The 25894-nt window shown below is 32.3% G+C and overlaps 1 protein-coding gene across 1 annotated transcript; it reads right to left on the minus strand.

The window, feature by feature from the left end:
- Positions 1-2540: 2540 nt before the first annotated feature.
- On the minus strand, positions 2541-25684 carry LOC134702480 (uncharacterized). Its single transcript, XM_063563375.1, has 5 exons — positions 24960-25684; positions 19015-19152; positions 16872-17007; positions 10284-10478; positions 2541-9070 (listed from the first exon to the last, which is right to left on the minus strand). Exons 1-5 carry the CDS (start codon positions 25640-25642, stop codon positions 8885-8887), a joined length of 1338 nt encoding a protein of 445 aa, XP_063419445.1. The 5' UTR covers positions 25643-25684; the 3' UTR covers positions 2541-8884.
- Positions 25685-25894: the final 210 nt, after the last annotated feature.

Raw genomic sequence — 25894 nt, forward strand, 5'->3', positions numbered from 1 at the left:
AATATTAGCTGACTATGCGGTATGGGCTTTGCTTATTGTTGAAGGCCCTACGGTAACCTTGGCAGGCATTTTGAATATAAATTGGAAACTAGGCATCCTGAAATGATTGTGATATATTTGGTTATAATTGGCTGAGTAGTTTCATCAGAGAAGATGTGTTTTAGTAATAGTGGACAGATGAGCAATGGACTACAGATGCAAAAATACATACTATGCACAGACAGGAAATTGTATTTAAAACTTTTCTAGTCCTTTAAAAATCAAGAACTGTTTCACATAAATGAATCTAATCAAAAACAAATTATTGGAAATTTCATAAATAATCAATAAAAATAAGCAAGTATTATTCATTATTTACCATGTAACAACATGTTCTAGAGGAATAAAAGAGACAACCCTAAAATTTAAACCTGATCTATATTCTGTGGTAAAAAGCATTGTGTATAAAAACTGTAAGTTTTATAACATTTGGTTGAGGCAAACTAAAAGTTAGAGAATGGAAAACAAAAAATTCAGCATTTTTTTCATTTGAAAAGGAGCTTTACTAATTGTTAGAGTAATGCCACCAAAATTAAAACTTGATCTGTGTTATGTGGTAATGATCATTTTGTATAATTCTCTACGGTTAGAGAGTGGAAACCAACTTTGGGACATACAGATGTACATAGACAGACAAGGATAAAACTTAATGACCCTTCCACTATGGTGGGGGCCTAAAAATAAATAAATGACAAATATATATCAATTCATTTTTGTTAGATGAAATGCCCCTTTCCAAATAACCGATTAATTATATCTACATGATACTGGCCATCACACACACAGAAAAGCAATAGTAATAACAAAACTATAAAAAAAAATATATAAATGTATCAATCATGTATCATCTATATACATTCATCAGGATTTGAAAACATGTATTAAATAAATAAATTAATGGTATTTTTCACCAAGTAAATATAAGTATTAATTCAAACTCTATATAAAACTGTTATGTAATCCTCATCAGAATAGACTTACAATTTATATAACATCTGGTTAAAAAAATAAAATAAATAGTGTACTCTAACAGTAGAAGAAGTGTAATAAATTATGTTAGTAAAGTATAATAAAATGCTTCGCTGAGCACAGCCTGATATGAACCTTGAACAGTTGTGGCAAATTTGGACACAATATTCAATTTTGATTCTGTCTGAATTTGGATTGTGATCAAATTTTTAATACAGTATAGGTTTTGGACAAAAAATAAATGTCAAGATCATACATATCTATTGCACAATACTGTGCAATTAAATATTCTTGAAAATTTCAAAAAAATTAAAATTTGAAACATATTGAAAAAAAAAATGTGAACCCCTTAAAAAATGGAACCCCCATACTTTTTAAATCCCTCCTTGGAGAAATTACCCCCACACTCAAACCCAGCCTTTCCTTTGTATTATGGAACCTTGTAATATGATTTTAGAGAGATCTTTATTCTTAAACACGAGTTTTTGTCTGAAAACTAGAAAAATGCTTGTTTTTGGCCCCTCAATTCCCACATGAATTGGGCAATTACCCCCAAATTTTGTGATATGGAACCTTGTGGCACAATATAAGAGAGATCCATAGGCTTACACACAAGTTATTGTCAAGAAACTACAAAAATGCTAGTTTTTGGTCCCCTTGTGGCCCTTAATACCTAAACTGTTAGCACCATAACCCCCAAAATGAATCAAAACCTTCTACTTGTGGTATTAAACATTATGTTACAATTTCAGAGAAATTGAAATACTTATAAACAAGTTCATATCCTTAAAAATTGAAAAAATACTTGTTTTGGGCCCTTAATTCCAAAAGGGTTGGGACCATTATCCCAACCAGGTGCTCCGCAGGGAGCAGCTTTATACGAACGCAAAAGTCGAACCCTGAACAAGTGGGGCAAGTATGGACAAAACATTCAAGCGTGATACAGCTCTGAATTTGGATTGTGATCAAATTTTTGACATTATATGTTTTTTTTTACACAAAACAAATGTCAAGATTTTACAAATCAATTAAATATTTTTTCTTCAAACTTATTTAAATCTAAAATCAAATAGTTGACACAGCATAGGTTTCTGACACAGAATGAATGTGGTCTAATGAACTTAAAATATTTTTTTTTGCCTTTGAGCAATTCAGTATGCTGTTGAATATTAATCCTCTCTAAAACCAGGTGCTCCGCAGGGCGCAGCTTTATACGACCGCAGAGGTCGAAACCCTGAACAGTTGGGGCAAGTATGGACAAAACATTCAAGCGTGATACAGCTCTGAATTTGGATTGTGACCAAATTTTTGACATTACATGTTTTTTTTTACACAAAACAAATGTCAAGATTTTACAAATCAATTAAAGATTTCTTCTTCAAACTTTTTAAATCTAAAATTAAATAGTTGACACAGCATAGGTTTCTGACACAGAATGAATGTGGTCTAATGAACTTAAAATATTTTTTTTGCCTTTGAGCAATTCACTATGCTGTTGAATATTAATCCTCTCAAAAAAATGTTTGAAGAAATTTTCTTTTTATTTATGAAATCTGAAATGAGAAAAATTTAAACCCCCCCCTTTTTTTTCACATCCCCGTTTCCCTTTTTCCAAAACTGATATCAATTCAAATTTCTAATGGAGTTTGCAACAATAACTACTCTTTTAAATACATCATAAAATATTAAAATGTAAAATAAAGTGCTTGTTATCACTGAATGGTAGATTGGTTGGTAGTAAAAGTGAATATATACATTGTTTATTGTATAAAACAATAAAAAAAAACTTCATCAGCAACATTTTATATTGGCAAATTTCCAATGAAGTTATTTACATAAAGTTATTGGCAAATAAAAATAGAAAATGACATCATAGTCATGTCTGGCAAATGTCCAACATACATTATCTAAAAACATTTTAGATAAGATAAGGAAAAAAAGCTTCATCAGCAACATTTTATATTGGCAAATTTCCAATGAAGTTATTTACATAAAGTTATTGGCAAATAAAAATAGAAAATGACATCATAGTCATGTCTGGCAAATGTCCAACATACATTATCTAAAAACATTTTAGATAAGATAAGGAAAAAAAGCTTCATCAGCAACATTTTATATTGGCAAATTTCCAATGAAGTTATTTACATAAAGTTATTGGCAAATAAAAATAGAAAATGACATCATAGTCATGTCTGGCAAATTTCCAACATATATTATCAACTTCTATTCTATACAAAGAAAGATAACTCCAATTGAAAATTAATTGCTGTTGCACAATATTGTGCAATTAGATATTTCTTGCTATTGTGCAATACTGTGCAATTGCAAATTTCTTGCTATTGCACAATACTTGATATGGAATCCTGATTTGGACCAACTTGAAAACTGGGCCCATAATCAAAAATCAAAGTACATATTTAGATAAAGCATATCAAATAAGCCCAAGAATTTAATTTTTGTTAAAATCAAACTTAGTTTAATTTTGGACCCTTTGGACCTTAATGTAGACCATTTGAAAACTGGACCAAAAATTAAGAATCTACATACACAGTTAGATTTGGCATATCAAAGAACCCATTTATTCAATTTTTGATGAACAAAGTTTAATTTTGGACCCCCATTTGGACCAACTTGAAAACTAGGCCAATAATTAAAAATCTAAGTACATTTCTAAATTCAGCATAACAAACAACCCCCAGGATTCAATTTTTGTTAAAATCAAACTAAGTTTAATTTTGGACCCTTTGGACCTTAATGTAGACCAATTTGAAAACGGGACCAAAAATTAAGAATCTGCATACACAGTTAGATTCGGCATACCAAAGAACCCCAATTATTCAATTTTTGATGAAATCAAACAAAGTTTAATTTGGACCCTTTGGGCCCTTTATTCCTAAACTGTTGGGACCAAAACTCCCAAAATCAATACCAACCTTCCTTTTATGGTCATAAACCTTGTGTTTAAATTTCATAGATTTCTATTTACTTAAACTAAAGTTATTGTGCGAAAACCAAGAATAATGCTTATTTGGGCCCTTTTTTTGCCCCTAATTCCTAAACTGTTGGAACCAAAACTCCCAAAATCAATCCCAACCTTTCTTTTGTGGTCATAAACCTTGTGTCAAAATTTCATAGATTTCTATTAACTTAAACTAAAGTTATAGTGCGAAAACCAAGAAAATGCTTATTTGGGCCCTTTTTGGCCCCTTATTCCTAAAATGTTGGGACCAAAACTCCCAAAATCAATCCAAACCTTCCTTTTGTGGTCATAAACCTTATGTTAAAATTTCATAGATTTCTATTCACTTTTACTAAAGTTAGAGTGCGAAAACTAAAAGTATTCGGACAACGACGACGACGACGCCAACGTGATAGCAATATACGACGAAAATTTTTTCAAATTTTGCGGTCGTATAAAAATGTTTGAATAAATTTTCTTTTTATTTATGAAATCTGAGAAAAATTTAACCCCCCCCCCCCTCATTTTTTTTTCACATCCCCCTTTCCCTTTTTCCAAAACTGATATCAATTCAAATTTCTAATGGAGTTTGCAACAATAACTACTCTTAAATACATCATAAAATAATAAAATGTAAAATAAAGTGCTTGTTATCACTGAATGGTAAAGATTGGTTGGTAGTAAAAGTGAATATACATTGTATATTGTATAAAACAATGATTTAAGTTGATTCAACTACTATTCTGAACAAAGAAAGATAACTCCAATTGAAAATTTCTTGCTATTGCACAATATTGTGCAATTAGATATTTCTTGCTATTGCGTAATACTGTGCAATTGAAAATATTTGCTATTGCACAATACTGTGCAATTGAAGATTTCTTGCTATTGCGCAATACTGTGCAATTGAAGATTTCTTGCTATTGCTGAATACTGTGAAAATTTCCTGCTATTGCACAATACTTAATTTAATAATTTTGAATCCTGATTTGAACCAACTTGAAAACTGGGTCCATAATCAAAAATCTAAGTACATGTCTAGATTCAGAATATCAAAAAAGCCCAAGAATTCATTTTTTGTTAAAATCAAACTTAGTTTAATTTTGGACCCTTTGGACTTTAATGTAGACCAATTTGAAAACGGGACCAAAAATTAAGAATCTACATACAGAGTTAGATTTGGCATATCAAAGAACCCTAATTATTCAATTTTTGATGAAATCAAACAAAGTTTAATTGGACCCCGATTTGGACCAACTTGAAAACTGGACCAATAATCAAAAATCTAAGTACATTTTTATTTTCAGCATATCAAAGAACCCCAAGGATTCAATTATTGTTAAAAATCAAACTTAGTTTAATTTTCGACCGTTTGGACCTTAATGTAGACCAATTTGAAAACGGGAGCAAAACTTAAGAATCTACATACACAGTTAGATTCGGCATATCAAAGAACCCCAATTATTCAATTTTTGATGAAATCAAACAAAGTTCAATTTTGGACCCTTTTGGCCCCTTATTCCTAAACTGTTGGGACCAAAACTCCCAAAATCAAACCAACCTTCCTTTAGTGGTCATAAACCTTGTGTTTAAATTTTATAGATTTCTATTTACTTAAACTAAAGTTATGGTGCGAAAACCAAGAATAAGGCTTACTTGGCCCCTTTTTGGCCCCTAATTCCTAAACTGTTCAAACCTAAACTCCCAAAATCAATACCAACCTTCCTTTTGTGGTCATAAACCTTGTGTTTAAATTTCATTGATTTCTATTTACTTAAACTAAAGTTATTGTGCGAAAAACCAAGAATAATGCTTATTTGGGCACCTTTTTGGCCCCTAATTCCTAAACTGTTCAGACCTAAACTCCCAAAATCAATACCAACCTTCCTTTTGTGGTCATAAACCTTGTGTTTAAATTTCATTGATTTCTATTTACTTAAACTAAAGTTATTGTGCGAAAAACCAAGAATAATGCTTATTTGGGCCCTTTTTTGGCCCCTAATTCCTCAACTGTTAGAACCAAAACTCCCAAAATCAATCCCAACCTTCCTTTTGTGGTCATAAACCTTGTGTCGAAATTTCATAGATTTCTATTTACTTAAACTTAAGTTATTGTGCGAAAACCAAGAAAATGCTTATTTGGGCCCTTTTTGGCCCCTAATTCCTAAAATGTGGGATAAAAACTCCCAAAATCAATCCCAACCTTCCTTTTGTAGTCATAAACCTTGTGTTAAAATTTCATAGATTTCTATTCACTTTTACTAAAGTTAGAGTGCGAAAACTAACAATATTCGGACAACACCGACTACGACGAATACGCCAACGTGATAGCAATATACGACGAAAAATTAAAATTTTTGCGGTCGTATAAAAACCAAGAAAATGCTTATTTTGGCCCTTTTTGGCCACTAATTCCTAAAATATTGGGACCAAAACTCCCAAAATCAATCCCAACCTTCCTTTTGTGGTCATAAACCTTGTGTTAAAATTTCATAGATTTCTATTCACTTTTACTAAAGTTAGAATGCGAAAACTAAAAGTATTCGGACGATGACGAAGACGATGATGACAACGACGACGCAAACGACGACGCCAACATGATACCAATATACGAAAAAATTTTGCGGTCGTATAAAAATTGATCCCAACCTTCTTTTACTGATATTGAACCTTCTTATTATTTCATAGAAATCCATTGACTTAAACTAAAGTTATTGTCCAGACACCAAATGTGTCTTAGGACGAAGGATACCACAATGACTCAGACAACGACATCATACCATTATATGATCCCAAAATTTTTTTGTGGTCATATAAAAACTGGTACAAAATAACAATATAAACATATTGCATGTATTTACAATATATACTCATTTTGCAGTTTTAATCAAAATCTATCTAATAAACTCTATCACAATCTTGAAATACCTATAGCATGCCATTTAATTATCATAATATACAGATGTCACATAAGAATTATTACTTGTAATGTACATGATGTATGTTACTAAAATGTAATTGTGCTAAAAATCTCAAAATATTGAAAAAAAACATTATGACTTGAGAGCTAAAGCTTAATATTCAAATAATTAATATAAAATGCTGTGCTCTTTGCTGCATGATACTACAAGTACAAAAGGAGGATAGGTTTTATTTCATACTAATACTCAGGGAGGATTTGTCACTTCTACCAGCAAACTGCTGTTCACTAAAGCTGTAGATTCATTGAAATGTTAATAAAAATTTGTGAGGGTTCTGCAGATCCTTCTTTTGCTGCTGTCTATGTTTATAGTGTAATAGGGGAATGCACATAACAGATTTACAGTTAAAGAAATAAAACGTTTATAATGTATTAAAAAAGTTATGCTTACAGAATGCAATCAAATCTATAGATTTATAAAAGAGTTGAAACATAAATTTATTGAAAGAACAAATGATAAAGAAGACAATTAGTACATTTTCCTCTAGATCCTATCTTTTGATTGTAAGAAGCTTCCTTCCACATTTGGTAAGAATGGTTTATGAATCTAATAAATGTTTAATTGCAGACTGTATGCAATGTTAACTAAAAGAAAAACTAAGTCCATTTATAGTAATATACAGAAACAATCTAGATATGAATTTTTCAATAATTAACAACCTTCTTTCCAAATTTGGTACAAATCCAGGATGGTTTAAGAATATTATTAAAAACAAGAATGTGTCCATAGTACACGGATGCCCCACTCCCACTATCATTTTCTATGTTCAGTGGACCGTGAAATTGGGGTCAAAACTTTAATTTGGAATTAAAATTAGAAAGATCATATCATAGGGAACATGTGTGCTAAGTTTCAAGTTGATGTAACTTTAACTTCATCAAAAACTACCTTGACCAAAAACTTTAACCTGAACTTTGCACTATCATTTTCTATGTTCAGTGGACCATGAAATTGGGGTCAAAACTATAATTTGGCATTAAAATTAGAAAGATCATATCATGGGGAACATGTGTATTAAGTTTCAAGTTGATTGGACTTCAGCTTCATCAAAAACTACCTCGACCAAAAACTTTAACCGGACGGACGAACGGAGGCACAGACCAGAAAACATAATGCCCCTCTACTATCGTAGGTGGGGCATAAAAATTAAAAGTGTTACCACAGAGTGAATGTAAGTTAATCTTTTCTTTAAAAATTTGAAAAAAGTTGTGTTCTTTATATGCAACGTCGTCAGACATGATTGCCATTTTTCATTATGTCACAATTGGAAATTTAGATGAAATCGAGAAATTTTGAGGTCATTTCCAAGTTTAATCCAAATATTTACACAGAATAGTAATGAAAATTATTCTGACACTAACTAGTGGGGACAATAACTTTTTTCACAATCTGTTTTGAAATGTGAAAATAATGCAGAAATAAGAGAAATCATTCTAGAAATGCTGACCTTTGGCATTATCGACAACAAATCTTCCATCTTTATAATTTCATTCCATGCTAGAAATTTCAAGTGTTTGGTATTATGTGCAATACAAATAATAGTTATATATACATGATATATAGCCATTCAGCTCTATAATATAAAAATAAGAAGATGTGGTATAATTACCAATGAGACAAATTTCCACCGGAGACCAAATGACATATAAAACATGTTTATCTTTTGACAAATTTTAAGGATCATACATGACTTTAATGTATTGGAACTATAAAATAGGGGAAGAGGGATTTCAGTTCGTAATTTTTAATATGTTAATTTGTTAGGAAATGGGTTTATCAGTGCAAGTTGTAAAGAAGGCCATAAAAACCAAACCAAAAAAGAAAAGACAATTATAACTTTAACCAATGTAGCTTTTGTAACCATATCTTTCAATAGAAAAAAAGCATTGACGTCTTTTTAACTCTTTACACAGCTTTAAATACCTAGAACTTTCTTTTACATTTCCAGATTCTGAAGTAACATTTTCATTCCTAAAAATATATTCATAAGTTGAATTCTTCCCTGTTTTGTTAAAATATTATATTCTGGACTATAGCGTACAATTGCATGAGCATTCTTTACATTTCCATTTTGAAGTTGCTCCCAGAATTGTCCACTTGCACGTAAAGATACAACAGTAACCTGAAAAAAAAGGTAATTTTTAAATCTTTCATTTACTGCATTGCATGCATTGAGAGCAGAAAAAAAGACAGGAATTATGCCAATAACTTCCATTTGGCATTTTTCTAATGACGAAAACAAAATTTCAACTTAATTTTGGTCCATTTTTTTTACTTCCATGACAGAAAGGAAACTTTTAAATGCAGTTTGATGGAGGTTGCTGAACATTGGGATTCACTGAACTAACCAGTAACTATACTAAGCTATGAAAGTTTACCATGAAAAATCAATTTTTTTTAAATAAGCTTTCAATGTGGTGGCATTGATGATTTTTACCATTAATGGGGCATTTTTTGTAGATAAATTATGCCATTAGTTATCACATATGAATTGTTTAACATTGTCATTTTGGGGCCTTTTATAGCTGACTATGTGGAATGGGCTTTGATCATTGATTAAGGTCATACAGTGACCTATAGTTGTAAATTTCTGTCACTTTGTCATATTGGCAAATCATAACACATCTTTTTTATATATATATATATACATTTTAAAGTGTGGAAAACTGATTATTTGAGTGAATTTTCTAATTCCAATTATAAATAAGGATCATAACTTTGCACAAAGTCATCAGACTGGAACAAAATTATAATTTGATTTGTAACTCGTCATGATAAAACAATGTACCAATAATTAAATCAATATGTTCAACCTTGACCAAAAAAAAGTGTTGAAAACTGATTATTTGAATGAATTTCCCAAGTCGAAGGACCATAGCTCTGCACAAAATCATCAGACAGGAACAAAATTGTAGCTTGATCTGTAACGTTGTCATGATAAAACAATGTACCAATTATTAAATCAATATCTTCAACCATGACAAAATAAAAAGTGTTGAAAACTGAATGTTGGAGTAATTTTCTACGTTCAAGGACCATTACCCTACACAAAATTATCAGACCAGAACAAAACTATATGTACTTGATATTTAACTTGTCGTGGTACATCAAAATACCAAATATCAAATCAATATCTTCAAGCATGAAGAAATGCAATTTAGTGATTTAAAATAGGTGTTAATTGCTCTTTGGTTTATAACTGTTTTGATAAGAAAACCCCAAGCTGACACTTGTGACATGACTAATACCACGTGGTCCAATTGCAAATTTTGACTTGAAGAAAATGCAATCAGAAAATCATAAAAAATTTCGCAAATCTACATTCACATTTTTACCTTTGTGCCTTGTACAATTAGTCCATATACACCATTTAAACCAAAAACGGATGAGGGAAGGGCAGCTATCATTTCACCTGTATGTTGCCCTTTGAGACTAGAATCTATATGACCAATCATGCTAGATGTTTTGTCTCCACTTCGTGTCCTCCTTTCTGCTGTTTCACTTATACCTCTGCTGTATTCTTTTTTTACCTGAAATAAAATAAAACTCATTAGAACTGTTTTGTTTTATTGGACTAATACACATGTAAACTGGACCCCTGTTGTGTTCACTTATCGCTACACTGACAACAGGTATGGCCTAAATCCCGTGGTCAGAATTCTGACCACGGGATTTAACAATTCGACGAGACTAGTACATCATGGACTATGTTTAATTATTTATTATACTGATATCAAATCAAAGAAAAATTAGCACATTTATTACCCTACTGAGTTTTTAAGGAAACAAAAGATACCGGCTCAGTTTGTCAAGAGCATGTTAACACGCTCATTGGTCATTTATCTGCGCAACTACCATGGGGTTAGTTAACAGATACTTGTTTATTTTGCGGCATCGCAGTATTAACATTTGAGGTCAATTTCCTATCACTTTAATTGGCCAATTTTATTAGCGAATCGTTGAATTTGTAAGACTCGTCCAATTAATGCCAATGTGACAATAGCTCCAACCCGTTCCTTCGGTGCGAAGCTATAGATAGAACGGCGGACCAGTTTAATACACATGTACATGTCTTTTCTTGCTCTAAGGAAGTAAATCTGATAATGAACCTCTACAGGGGCGGATGCAGGAATTTTCGAAAGGGGGGGTGCTAACCCAGGGCAAAGGGGGGGTGCAAAGGGGTGCAAAACATATGTCCCGATACAAATGCATTGATCGGCAAAAATAAAGGGGGGGTGCGCACCCCCGGAACCCCCCCCCCCCCCCCCCCCCTGGATCCGCCACTGCTCTATGTCATGGCTGTTTAGAATATATGTATATATGGATTATAGTTAAGGATGGGGAAATTCATGACGATGCATACTATGCGCTAAATCATTTGCTAAATCATTTGCTTAGCTTAATGTTCTTTTCAATCTATAAAACACATTATGTTTCCAATAAAAAAACCAAAGCAGTAGACACATTAAAAAATTTTGAATATGAGGTAGAAAATACTGTAGAACTATATAGTATGACCAATATAGAGATCAGCAGTTTATTAACAAAGGTGTTGAATATTTTGAAGAATAATAATGAAGTCATTTTATAGTTAACTTAAGCTACATGTATAAAAAAAAAAAACAGATGCTATAGATCTAGATTATGTGTGATTGTATGTGATTTTTTTTTCCCTTTATTATAAATGTACTATGCAAGTAATTATCTGTAATTGCTATGCCTAAGGTATGAGACTCTATGAGTATGTATGAAAGTTATTGAAAGAAATTTGTTTGTAAAATGTATCATGTGACACTGAACAAGTATGACTGTATGTGCAGAAGTTTGTTTGTTCAGTAATTATTACTACAATATATGAATGTTAATGTGGTTAATTCAGATATAAATGAATATGTAGGTGTGTGTGTGTGTGTCTTTGTCAATATATAGGTACTTCGACACTTGTACGCTACATCTGTGTGCATTGTTTACAAAATTTGTCAGGTAAAAGGTCACGACACGGTATTTATCTAGTCAATAGAATCAATAACAAATTTAATAAAGACTGAAAGTGAAAGTGCAACTATGAAAAATATATTTACACTCCAACTTACCTTTTCGCAATATTATTCAAAGCTTTTAAAACCACATAGAAATTAATAATCCAAATTCTCGAAACACTTCAAAAAATATTGTCCCAACACGAGGAACAGAAAAGTCGTGTGAGGTCACTTGACCGCAATTCGTTTTTGATAAGTTAATAAAAGAACCCAAAAAGTCATTCCAGATGAATGATCAATTTCCGTAAAAATATTATTGTGTAGATATTTGTTTATGAATATATCAAAAAATACTTTTTGTGAAGATGCAAAGACTATTTGTAACAACTATAATAATAGTTTAATATGTGAATTAAACCAATGTAATGTATTAGTTAATTTTACTGAATATTATCCCTCTGTATTCAGTGGTAATTTAACAGGGAAACTTGATGAAATGCTGTACACCAAGTTTAATTGTTAAACAGCAATATGTGCAATAAAGAATCAATTATAGTGTTAAAAAGGATGGGGATCTGAACACTTTTTATATTGTATGATGAAACTATACCCCTGGTTGTTGAAATGCCAATCGCCTGATTAATTAAAGTAAAGTTAATAAGTAAAGAGATCCATACACTTCAACACTTAAAGTTACTGTCTGTAAACTAGAAAATGTTTCTTTTTGGCACTTTTTTTTTTGGCCCCTATTCCTACATATTCTGGAAAATTAACCCCAAATGAATCCTAGCCTTCCCTTTGTTATATGGAACCTTGTGGTACAATGTCAGAGAGAATCATACAGTTACACACAAGCTATTCAGGGATCTCCATGGATGAAAATTGAACGGTGGAGGAACTTTCACCATCATAAACCGTATCTACGCCATACAGTGTAGCGTGATTGAAAGTATTTCATCCCTCCACATAAGGATAGGTGAACATGCTAATTCATTGCTTATTTAAATTATATTTATTTGAATTTTCATTATAAATACTATATAGAAGTATATATATTTTCAATAATTGATGTTTGTAACCCTTCAAAGGCCAAGCCCTCATGCCCCTTCCTTTCCCTTAGTCGAGAATGACCAATAGCTATCACAAAGGTCCCCATGTAGTTTTCTTGCTATATTTGGTAATTGTTATGAGGGATAAAAATCATGTGGAGCTTATTTTTCACGGAAACTGTCAAATTCAGAATTCATGAGCCCATTACCGGTATGGCTGGTTTGCAGCAACGACAAAACAAGTCATACAGGTTATGTAAAAGATTAAAAAGATTTGTAAAGCAAACGTTGTCAAATGCAAAGGTTTTTAATGACTTTATCTAGCAAGTCGATGCTATGCAACATGCATCTTTCGAGTCTGAATAGAAACCGGAAACGCAGATGTATCAATTTGATTGTAAACTACAAAATGAATTCGGAATTACCATTACAGGAAATATTAAAAGTTTTTACTTTTTACTTTTAAAGTCATTCTATATTATCGTTACAATACAGCAGTACTCGAGTTATTTGCGATGAAATAATAATAACTGTTTTACGTCTTATTTTGTACTTTTTAAAAGGGGGGATGCTGATTGCCTAAGTCAAAATAAAAGCACATGTTCTACTTGTTAAACTTTGTTATTGGATTACTAATTTATCATGTTTATTGTATTTAATCTGAATTATCAGAACTATGTCCAGTGCACGATATTTTGTCGATATTGTCAACATCGCAATGTCAACTTTATAGTGTCGTTATTGTGTTTACATTGTATCCTATCAATATGTTCTATACCTTTCTGTTTACATCGTTAACATCGTATACATTGGGATGTTGACAATATCGTGTCGACATCGTGTTTATATTGTATATATATAGAGTCTATAGCTTTCAGTTTACATCGTTCACATCGTATGCATCGCGATGTTGACAATAACGTGTCAACATCGTGTTTATATTGTATATATAGAGATAAAGTCTATACTTTTCTGTTTACATCGTTCACATCGTATACATCGCGATGTTGACAATATTGTGTCAACATCGTATTTATATTGTATATATAGAGTCTATACCTTTCTGTTTACATCGTTCACATCGTGATGTTTACAATATTGTATCAACATTGTGTATATATAGAGCTTTCCAACCCATTGTCTCAGTAATTCTATATGGCAAGGGGTTATATATATATATACTTTGCTTGAATGAATAGCTATTGAATAGTACTACAACGGAATGGTAAATTATTTCTGGGGTTAGCATTGTCAAAGGCCGAAAATGAGTCTATACCTTTCTGTTTACATTGTTCACATCGTATACATCGCGATGTTGACAATATCGTGTCAACATCGTGTTTAAATTGTATATATACATATATATATAAAGTCTATACCTTTCTGTTTACATTGTTCACATCGTATACATCGCGATATTGACAATATTGTGTCAACATCGTGTATATATTGTATATATATATATGTAAAGTCTATACCTTTTTGTTTACATCGTATACATCGCGAACATCGCGATGTTGACACTGTGTCAACATCGTGTTTATATTGTATATATATATAGAGTTTATACCTTTCTGTTTACATCGTTCACATCGTAAACATTGCGATGTTGACAATATCGTGTCAACATCGTGTTTATATTGTATTTATATATATATAAAGTCTATACCTTTCTGTTTACATCGTTCGCATCGTATACATCGCGATGTTGACAATATCGAGTCAACATCGTGTTTATATTATATTTATATATATAAAGTCTATACCTTTCTGTTTACATCGTTCACATCGTATACATCGTGATGTTGACAATATTGTGTCAACATCGTGTTTATATTGTATATATAGTGTCTACACCTTTCTGTTTACATCATTCACATCGTATACATCGTAATGTTAACAATATAGTGTCAACATCTTGTTGTTGTTGTATATACATTTTTTTCGTTCTTTTTTTTTAAATAAGTTAAAATGGTTAAGCAGTTAGTTATATAGTTTAAAAAAATCCATTTTTCATGTCGGCGTCTTTTATTTTTAACTATGCCATATAAACTTTGCTCAATGTTAAAGGCCATACGGTTAGTATAGATGTGCCAGTTAGTATGTATGTACTGGAAATTTTACTTATTTGCAATCATATCACTTCTTTTTTTATATATACCTTTCTGTTTAAATTGTTCACATAACAATGCTAACAATATTGTGTCAAAATCGTGTTTATATTGTATATTGAGTCTATGGTACGTATATAAACGTTAAACTAACTGCATTTGTTTGCACCTGTCCTTAGTCAGGAATCTGTCGTTCAGTAGTTGTCGTTTGTTGAATTGTTTATACGTGTTTCTGGTTTCATGTTTTTTACATTAGACCTTAATTTTTCCTGTTCAAATAGTTATACACTAGTGTTTTTTTGTGCCTATCATAGCTTGCTACTCAATAAAAACCAAAACTCCGTATTAATGACAAACCTATTGGGGTTTACTTATAAAAGATGTAACTTAAATAAAAAGTTGTCTCATTTGAACTTATACCGCATCTTCTTATATGTATACATCGCTATGTTAACGATGTCAACGATGTAAACAATATATAAGAGTTCAAACAATGTTAACGAAGTTGACTAGATATCGGTTTAATATTGTGTACATCGCGATGTTAACGATGTCAACGATGTAAACAATATATAAGAGTTCAAACAATGTTAACGAAGTTGACTAGATATCGGTTTAATATTGTGTACATCGCGATGTTAACGATGTCAACGATGTAAACAATATATAAGAGTTCAAACAATGTCAACGATGTTCACACGACGTTACCGATGTCAACGATGTAAACAATATATAAGAGTTCAAACAATGTCAACGATGTTCACACGACATCGTGTTAACTTTGTAAACATCACGATGTTAACGATGTCAACGATGTAAACAATATATAAGAGTTCAAACAATGTCAACGATGTTGACACGACATCGTGTTTACATTGTATACATCGCAATGTTAACGATGTCAACGATGTAAACAATATATAAGGGTTCAAACAATGTGTACGATGTTGACACAACATCGTTTTAACATTGTATACATCGCGATGTCAACGATGTATACATTATATAAGGGTTCAAACAATGTAAACAATGTTGACACTATAACGTGTTAACATTGTAGATATTGCGATGTTGACAATATTGAATAAACATTCTTCACTGGACATGAATGAATTAGCATAAGCATTTGTGGAAACTTAGTTAAATAATACCACAAATAAATCGTCTATCTTCAGATAATATTTCTCCTGTCTGCTTTGTTGATCTACCTGTACAAGCTCAGGTACAAGTGATTAGCGATCTTAATCCAGATATCCCTCAGGCGTTAGAACTGTATTGGATTATACTATAAAAAAGCCTGAGGGTTATGCAATTACATGCATTTGATTATAATTGCTAAAAAAATGGCGTCGGGCTATAAAAACAATCACAGTTTTGAACGATGGCAGAAGACAATTGAACGATGGTGCGAGTCATTTGACGATGGCACAAGACATTTGAATGATGGCAGGGCGCTATCGTTAAACAGGCCATGGAGATCCCTGGTTATTATCCAGAAACTAGAAAAATGATTGTTTCTTGCCATATTTGCTCTACAACCCTTAAAATAAACCCAAACCTTCTAATTATGGTATTAAACATTGTGGTACAATTTCAGAGCAATTGAAATACTTGTACACAACTTATAGTCCTGAAACTAGATAAATACTTGTTTTGGGCCCCTTTGGTTACCTAATTCATACACCTTTGGAACCATAATCCCCAAAATCAATCCCAACCTTCCTTTTGTGGTAAAAAAACATTGTTTTCAAAAGTAAAATAAAAATGATGAAAAATAAAATTACCTCAACAACTGCTATTACTTTGTCTGTGAAGGCAAGGACATCAGCTGGGAAAAATTGGCAAATTACTGCATCAGGAGCTGATATCACAGTTTCTTTTCCAACAGTCATTTCATAGGATTGGAGATTTCTGTTATCACTATAAATATAAATTAACATGATTAATGGATTATGCAATATGTGTGACCACAAAGTGTACATATGTACATAAATGTATAATTCTTTGTATAAAATTCACTTATTTACTTCATTCACAACTACCTACTATGAACAGCATGCATTCAGGTGAATACATTTTTTTCCCAGTCAACCTCTATCATATTCATATTTTTTTCAAACAAAATCATAACAAGAATGCGTCCGTAGTACAGCGTACAGGAATGCGTCACTCACACTATCACTTTCTATGTTGCATGGACTGTCAAATTGGACTCAAAACTCTCAATTTGGCATTAAAATTAGAAAGATTATATCATTGGGAACATGCATGTGTACTAAGTTTCAAGTTGATTGGACTTTTAACTACATCAAAACTACCTTGACCAATACCTTTAACCATAAAAAGAAAGAGTGACGAAAGGACAGACTCACAGATCAAATCTTGATGCCCCATAGTCATTTAAATGGTGCAATATTGAAAACCCAGACTTAAATTTGGCCTTTCCAAAGCTAAAATTTTAATGTTTAATAATTTTACCCCTATTTTCCAACTTCCTGGAGTCCCAATAAATGTTCTATTTTTAGCCATGGCCGCCATCTTGTTTGGTTGGCCGGGTCACCAGACACATTTTTTTAAACTAGATACCCCAATGATGATTGTGAGCGAAGGCTCTTTGTTGAAGGCCATACTTTGATGACCTTTAATGTTTTTTCTTCCAGTTGTGACTTGGATGGAGAGTTGGCACTCATACCACATCTTCTTATATCTATTAACCATGTTAACATAACACATCTGTATACAAAGTACAATGTATTAAGCTATCAATTCTTTTACCCCTGAAATATTAAGATTTATACAAATATTTTACTCAGTCACAGGATTGTAATCCCTATGGCATGTTTGTCTTACATTTTACAACTTTCATATTAGTCATGATAGCAGGGGACACTCAAAATTTAAATGTTTTCTACAAGTGCTGTCTGACCTCAACTTATGCAAAAAATAACATTTGGTTGAGGCAAACTTAAGTTAGATAAAATTGAGAATGGAAATGGGGAATGTGCCAAAGAGACAACAACGCAACCATAGAGCAGACAACAGCAGAAGGTCACCAAAAGGTCTTCAATGCAACAAGAAATTCTCACACCCGGAGGCGTCCTTCAGCTGGCCCCTAAACAAATATATACTGGTTCAGTGATAATGAACACCATACTAAACTCCAAATTGTACACAAGAATCTAAAAGTTAAAATAATACAAGACTAACAAAGGCCAGAGGCTCCTGGCTTGGGACAGGCGCAAATTTGCGGCGGGGTAAACATGTTTGTGAGATCTCAACCCTCCCCCTATACCTCTAGCCAATGCAGAAAAGTAAACGCATAACAATATGCACATTAAAATTCAGTTAAAGAGAAGTCCTAGTCTGATATCAGAAGATGTAACCAAAGAAAATAAACAAAATGACAACAATACATAAACAACATCAGACTACTAGCACTTAACTGACATGCCAGCTCCAGACTTCAATTAAACTGATTGAAAAATTATGTCTTCATCATATGAATATCAGGCACAATCTTCCCCGTGAGGGGTTTAGTATCATACCATCATAACATATATGAGAAGAACATAACCCGTGTTATGAGAATGGAAACCAAATTTTGGACTTACAGACAGATCGAAGAACATAGCTAGAGACAGACAAGGGTAAAACTTAATGCCCCCTCTTCTATGGCGGCGGCAAAAAAATCTGAGAAATGTATGCATGCATGATATAACAATCATAATTTCTGATGCTCTGACAAGCATTTCATTTGATTTTGGTCAAGTAAAAACTTGACTGAATGATTCAGCAGGCATGCCTGGTAGCCTCCTCAAATGACACAGAACTCTTCTTGAATATTATTTTGGAAAGGCAATAAAACTTTTTAAGGTTAAGGAGGAAGGAAACAGACATCTATCTTTTCAAGGCTAAAAATCCACTTACATTATTATTAATTCAAAAATTCTTACAAATGATAAGAATAGCTCCTGGAACATAAGCTCTGTTAAATTCATTTTTTTTCTTTTGTTGTTCATCATAATCAGAAGCTGATCAGAAAACATCTTCAGTCGGACAAATATTCTGTAAAATACAATAAAATGTCACAATATAAAAGTATAATACAAATCTCATCAAGAAAGAATGATTTTCTAAAACCAGTTTCCCCAAGACCCTGAATGTATGATGGCAATATATAAATCAGGGGTTCACCCAACTAAAACAACCTTCTAGCATTGTCTAGAAATAAAGAAAAAATTATATGTTTAAAATCTGTCATCTAATAATTATAATACAAAAATAGAGATACAAAGCAAACCAGATGCTCTGCAGGGCGCAGCTTTATACGACCGCAGAGGTTGAACCCTGAACGGTTGGGGCAAGTATGGACACAACATTCAAGCTGGATTCAGCTCTAAATTTGGATTGTGATTTAATAGTTGACACAGCATAGGTTTCTGACACAGAATGAATGTGGTCTAATGAACTTAAAATATTTTTTTTGCCTTTGAGCAATTCACTATTCAGTTGAATATGAATCCTCTCAAAAAAATGTTTGAAGAATTTTTTTTTTTTTTATGAAATCTGAAATGAGACAAGTTTACCTCCCCCCCCCCCCCCAAATTTTTTTTCACATCCCCCTTTCCATTTTTCCAAAACTGATCTCAATTCAAATTTCTAATGGACTTTGCAACAATAACTACTCATTTAAATACATCATAAAATATTAAAATGTAAAATAAAGTGCTTGTTATCACTGTATGGTTAAGATTGTTCAAAAATTTCTTGCTATTGCACAATACTGTGCTATAAAATATTTGCTATTACACAATACTGTGCAATTGAAGATTTCTTGCTATTGCGCAATACTGTGCAATTGAAAATTTCTTAACTTGAAAACTGGGCCCATAATCTAAAATCTAAGTACATGTTTAGATTCAGCATATAAAAAAAGCCCAAAAATTCAATTTTCGTTAAAATCAAATTTAGTTTAATTTTGGACCCTTTGAACTATGTAGACCAATTTGAAAAACAGGACCAAAAATTAAGAATCTACATACACAGTTAGATTTGGCACATATCAAAGAACCCTAATTATTCAATTTTTGATGAAATCAAACAGTTTAATTTGGACCCTGATTTTGACCAACATGAAAACTGGGCTAATAATCAAAAATCTAAGTATATTTTTTAGATTCAGCATATCAAAGAACCCTAAGGATTCAATTTTTGTTAAAAATCAAACTAAAGTTTAATTTTGGACCCTTTGGACCTTAATGTAGACCAATTTGAAAACGGAACCAAAAATTAAGAATCTACCTACACAGTTAGATTCGGCATATCAAAGAACCCCAATTATTCAATTATTGATGAAATCAAACAAAGTTAAATTTTGGACCCTTTGGGCCCCTTATTCCTAAACTGTTGGGACCAAAACTCCAAAAATCAAACCCAACCTTCTTTATATGGTCATAAGCCTTGTGATTAAATTTCATAGATTTCTATTTACTTATACTAAAGTTATGGTGCGAAAACCAAGAATAATGCTTATTTGGGCCCCTTTTTGGCTCCTATTTCCTATTTGGGCCCCTTTTTGGCTCCTATTTCCTAAACTTTTGGGACCTCAAATCCCAAAATCAATCCCAACCTTCCTTTTGTGGTCATAAACCTTGTGTTTAAATTTCATTGATTTCTTTCTACTTATACTTAAGTTATTGTGTGAAAACCAAGAATAATGCTTATTTGGGCCTTTTTTTGGCCCCTAATTCCTAAACTGTTTGAACCAAAACTCCCAAAATGAATACCAACCTTCCTTTTGTGGTAATAAACCTTGTGTCAAAATTTCATACATTTCTATTCTCTTAAACTAAAGTTATAGTACAAAACCAAGACAAGAGTGCACACGCTGAAATGTCTCGCCTTTTATACTAATCATTGATATTATGTTGATAGTCCTAAGTATAAAGTTAAGCTTTATAACAACTGTCACATAAACTTAACATTAACCAAGATAACTAAACAAAGACCAATGAACCTTGAAAATGAGGTCAAGGTCAGATGAACCATGCCAGGCAGACATGTACAGCTAACAATGCTTCTAAACAACATATATAGTTGACCTATTACTTATAGTTTAAGAAAAATATACCAAAACACAAAAACTTAACAAAGTGCAATGAACCGTGAAAATGAGGTCACGGTCAAATAAAACCTGCTCGACTGACATCAAGATCATAAAATATTTCCATACACCAAATATAGTATTAGATAAAAAGACCAAAACTCAAAAACTTAACATTGACCACTGAACCATGAAAATGAGGTCAAGGTCACATGACATCTGCCCGCTAGACATGTACACCTTACAATCATTCCATACAACAAATATAGTAGACTTATTGCATATAATATGAGAAAAACAGACCAAAACACAAAAATTTAACTATAACCACTGAACCATGAAAATCAGGTCAAGGTCAGATGACACCTGCCAGTTGGACATGTACACCTTACAGTCCATCCATACACCGAATATACTAGCCCTATTGCTTATAGTATCTGAGATATGGACTTGACAACCAAAACTTAACCTTGTTCACTGATCCATGAAATGAGGTCGAGGTCAAGTGAAAACTGTCTGACAGACATTAGGACCTTTCAAGGTACGCACATATGAAATATAGTTATCCTATTACTAATAATAAGAGAGAATTCAACATTACAAAAAATTTGAACTTTTTTTCAAGTGGTCACTGAACCATGAAAATGAGGTCAAGGACATTGGACATGCGACTGACGGAAACTTCGTAACATGAGGCATCTATATACAAAGTATGAAGCATCCAGGTCTTCCACCTTCTAAAATATAAAGCTTTTAAGAAGTTAGCTAACACACCGCCGCCACCGTAGATGACTATCCCTATGTCGAGCTTTCTTTCTGCAACAAAAGTTGCAAGCTTGACAAAAATGCTTATTTGGGTCCTTTTTGGCCCCAAATTCCTAAAATGTTGGGACCAAAACTCCCAAAATCAATCCCAACCTTCCTTTTGTGGTCATAAACCTTGTGTTAAAATTTCATAGATTTTTATTCGCTTTTACTAAAGTTAGAGTGGGAAAACTAAAAGTATTCGGATGATGACAACGACGACGACAAGGCCAACATCATACCAATATACAACCAAAAAATTTTCAATTTTTGTGGTTGTATTAAAAAAACAAGTGCCATAAAAAAAATAAACTGCTTTGCTGTGCGCTGTTGGATATGATGCCAGAGGTCCAACGCTGAACAGTTGGGGCAAAAATGAACACAATATTCAATTTGATACAGTTCTGTATTTGAATTGTTATTAAATATTTGACACATTATCATGTTTGTGATATGGTTTGAATTTGTATTCAACTGAAGATTTCTTGCTTTTGTGCAATACACTGTGCACTGTCCTGTTGCACATTTACTTAGTAAATCTGTTTTCAGACAATGTACAAAGAATTAGCAATTGCAATCTCAAATTTTGAAGAATTTAATTTAAAAAAAACATCTGAAAAGTAATGTATCCTTTTGTGGTGTGGAAACTTGTGATTCAATTTCAGGCAATGCTATAAACTGTTCCACAAGTTATTCATGTTATTGTATGGATACTATTAAAATGTTTATTTTTGCCCCTTTTATACATTATACCCCTTATTCCAAAAACCAAAGGGACTATAACCCCCAAAATCAATCCAAACCTTCCTTTTTGTGGTTTCAAACTTTGTGTTTAAATTTCAAAGATTTATATTTTCTTATACTTAAGTTATTGGCAAATTTCCAATTATGCTAAAATTATTGTCAAATTTCCAATTATACAAGACTTCATTGGAAATTTGTCAATAACTTAAGTATAATTGGAAATTTGCCAATAATTTTAACTTAAGTTATCGGCAAATTTCCAATGAAGTTTATTAATACTGAAGTTATATATATTGAACAGTCTATTATTTGAACTTGGAATTATTTTTAATTATGGACTTTGCATAATTTCTTTTCCATAATTAAAAATAATTCCAAGTTCGAATAATAGTCTGTTATTGGCAAATTTCAAATACACATATCTAAAAGCATTGTTCAAATAGTTCAAATATTACTTTTGGTTTACCAATACATGTAGCTTCATGGTGCCAAGAAATATATCCTTTGCCTCATTAAAATTAAATAAATCTTCATTTTTCAAGTATAATGACACATTTCCTAAACTTTGATATAAATATAATCATGATAAAAAAAACCTGAAACACTAAATTAGTGTAGGATTGAAGTAAAGCAATTGAAAGTCTGGTAATACTAGCATCATGTGATCAATATTTTGTAATATAATTACAATAAAAGAGGGACAAAACCAAAGGGACAGTCAAACTCATAAATCTAAAACAAACTGACAACGCCATGGCTTAAAATGAAAAAGACAAACAGAAAAACAATAGTACACATGACACAACATAGAAAACTAAAGAATAAACAACACGAACCCCACAAAAAACTAGGGGTGATCTCAGGTGCTCCGGAAGGGTAAGCAGATCCTGCTCCACATGTGACACCCATCGTGTTGCTTATGTGATTACAAATCTGGTAAATAGTCTAATTCGGTAGGTCACATTCATGAAAGGGAAGGGGGTTGTAGTTACGACGTAAGGAACATATCCGATATCATTTGTGAAACGGTTATTCCATAACAGTCAACCAACTCGTGATGGCGTCCGTAAAATTTACGAAGGGATGATTTCAACTTCACCATTTGGAACTCTTGGTTTAATAGCTTCCTTGTGAGCAGTAACCCTCTATCAAGAAAATCATGATAGGAAATGCAAGCACGGGAATATCGTATCAATTGGGAGATATATACCCCGTATGCAGGTGCTGCTGGAATGTTCTAATAGTATGTAAAATGTATATACACATGATATATGGAGTCTTCCGAATAAGATTTTTTGCTATCAGAATTGGGATTGATGTTGGAATATGGGTCAGAATTTACTGTCATGAATTTTTTGTTACATCCAAAACTGACTTTTCAGAAAATATAAAACTGCTCAGAAAATAAAAAGGCTACTGAAAATTAAACCTAGGGATCAAGGCCTTTCCATTTCTGTATGCGAAAAGATAACTTGTTCATGAAACATGATATTAGTGGTATTTTATCATTTCCTTGAATGATGTAACACAGACTCCAAAACTGACAGAAAATATGTAAATTTTTCTCGAAAAGTCCAGAGAACTCCGAAAGAAATGTTGACCTATATACATGTATAAAAAAATTCATAGATGATTGATAAGTACACCACTGAAATGGATAAACTTGAATTTAGTGCTCCTTTAAAGGAGGAACTTACACAAAAATAAAAAAAATCAGAAATCTTTCCTTTACACATGACCGACATTTCGTCTGCAACCATGGCTGAAGTAATTGAAGTAAAAAACAAACTTGTGCATCTTATTTTCCTATGAAAATGTGTTAGGGATAAAGATTAATGTATGCTTTATCAATCTAGACTGTTGTCATTGATTTCTTCTGCAAAATATATCAATATAGTGCTGTTCGGAATTGCGTCCATATGTGGCTCTCTTGACCTGTAAAACGAAGTCACGCAAATCTTACTAAAGTATCCTATCGTGAATAAAAATGTATGTGGGATATGATGCAAAATTGAAAGCCTTCATACATCTTAAATTCTACATGTTCTATGGTATAAACAATTCAAGAAAAGTAGTCTAAATAAAAAAAATATTAATTACAGTTCAAAAATCGTTCGTAATTGTGTCCAGTGAGGCTAGTACAATGTTATATCAGCATAATCAGGAATATGATAGTACTGACTGCATTTTTTTTTTGGATTTGTGACATTGTTATACTTACTTCTGACATGTAGATTGCTTTGTTTTATAGATATCATCCTCACTTTCTAAATTCTTGCCCAACTCTTCAGAATGGTCACAATGAGAATGAAACCAGCCACTGTATTTTGGTTCTGTTGTGAATTCTGCAAAGGATTTTTTTCCAAATTCTCTGTTAAATCTAAATAGCTCTGCAGCATCAACATCTTCAATATATTCACAATTAACGGTAATTATGTTTTTAAGTGCAAATTCAAAGCATTCTTTTTCGGCTTTCAAAAGCAAATCGTCACTTTCACCAGGAGGAAAGTGTTTCTTCATTAAGTTGTTAACGTTTTGTTTATCCCCTTTCAGAAAATCTCTGAACCCTATTTCAAACACGTCATCTGCTGTACTTTCCAAAACAGACTCAACATTAAGTCGATTTAACTCCTTATCATCTGTCCAGGAACTTGTACATTGACGCAGATCAAAAGGACTTTCACTGCTGGTTCGATTGCCACTGGATGGACTATCAGATTGAGGCTCTGACTCCCTTTCGCTTGAAGACCTAAAACCACCAAAATTATGAGGAGGGGAAGCAGTATCCGATTCTCCTGTTAGTGTATCTTCAGTGTCAGAATGCCGTCTTTTTTTGGGGTTTATTTTTGTTGAGCTAGGACTGTCGGCATCTCTTGTACGAGATTGCGGAATGGTGTCTGCCATTTTGGTTGTGTTTGACAAAGGGACGGAATTCAAGAGGTTACACTAAATACCATAAGACAACGTAAGAAGTAACACAGACATGAAAGATCAAATTACTAACAGAGTTCTCTATTATACCATGATAACATGATATAGGTAGTTTTAATTGGTGAACACTTTTATTTGGAAGGGAAAGCTTTTCTCCAAAATATTTAATATATATATAAAGACTATTAGATTCAATTATTATTACTTCGACTTAATTATGTTTTG

Source organism: Mytilus trossulus, unplaced genomic scaffold, assembly GCF_036588685.1.
Source record: "Mytilus trossulus isolate FHL-02 unplaced genomic scaffold, PNRI_Mtr1.1.1.hap1 h1tg000494l__unscaffolded, whole genome shotgun sequence".
Taxonomy (NCBI): domain Eukaryota; kingdom Metazoa; phylum Mollusca; class Bivalvia; order Mytilida; family Mytilidae; genus Mytilus; species Mytilus trossulus.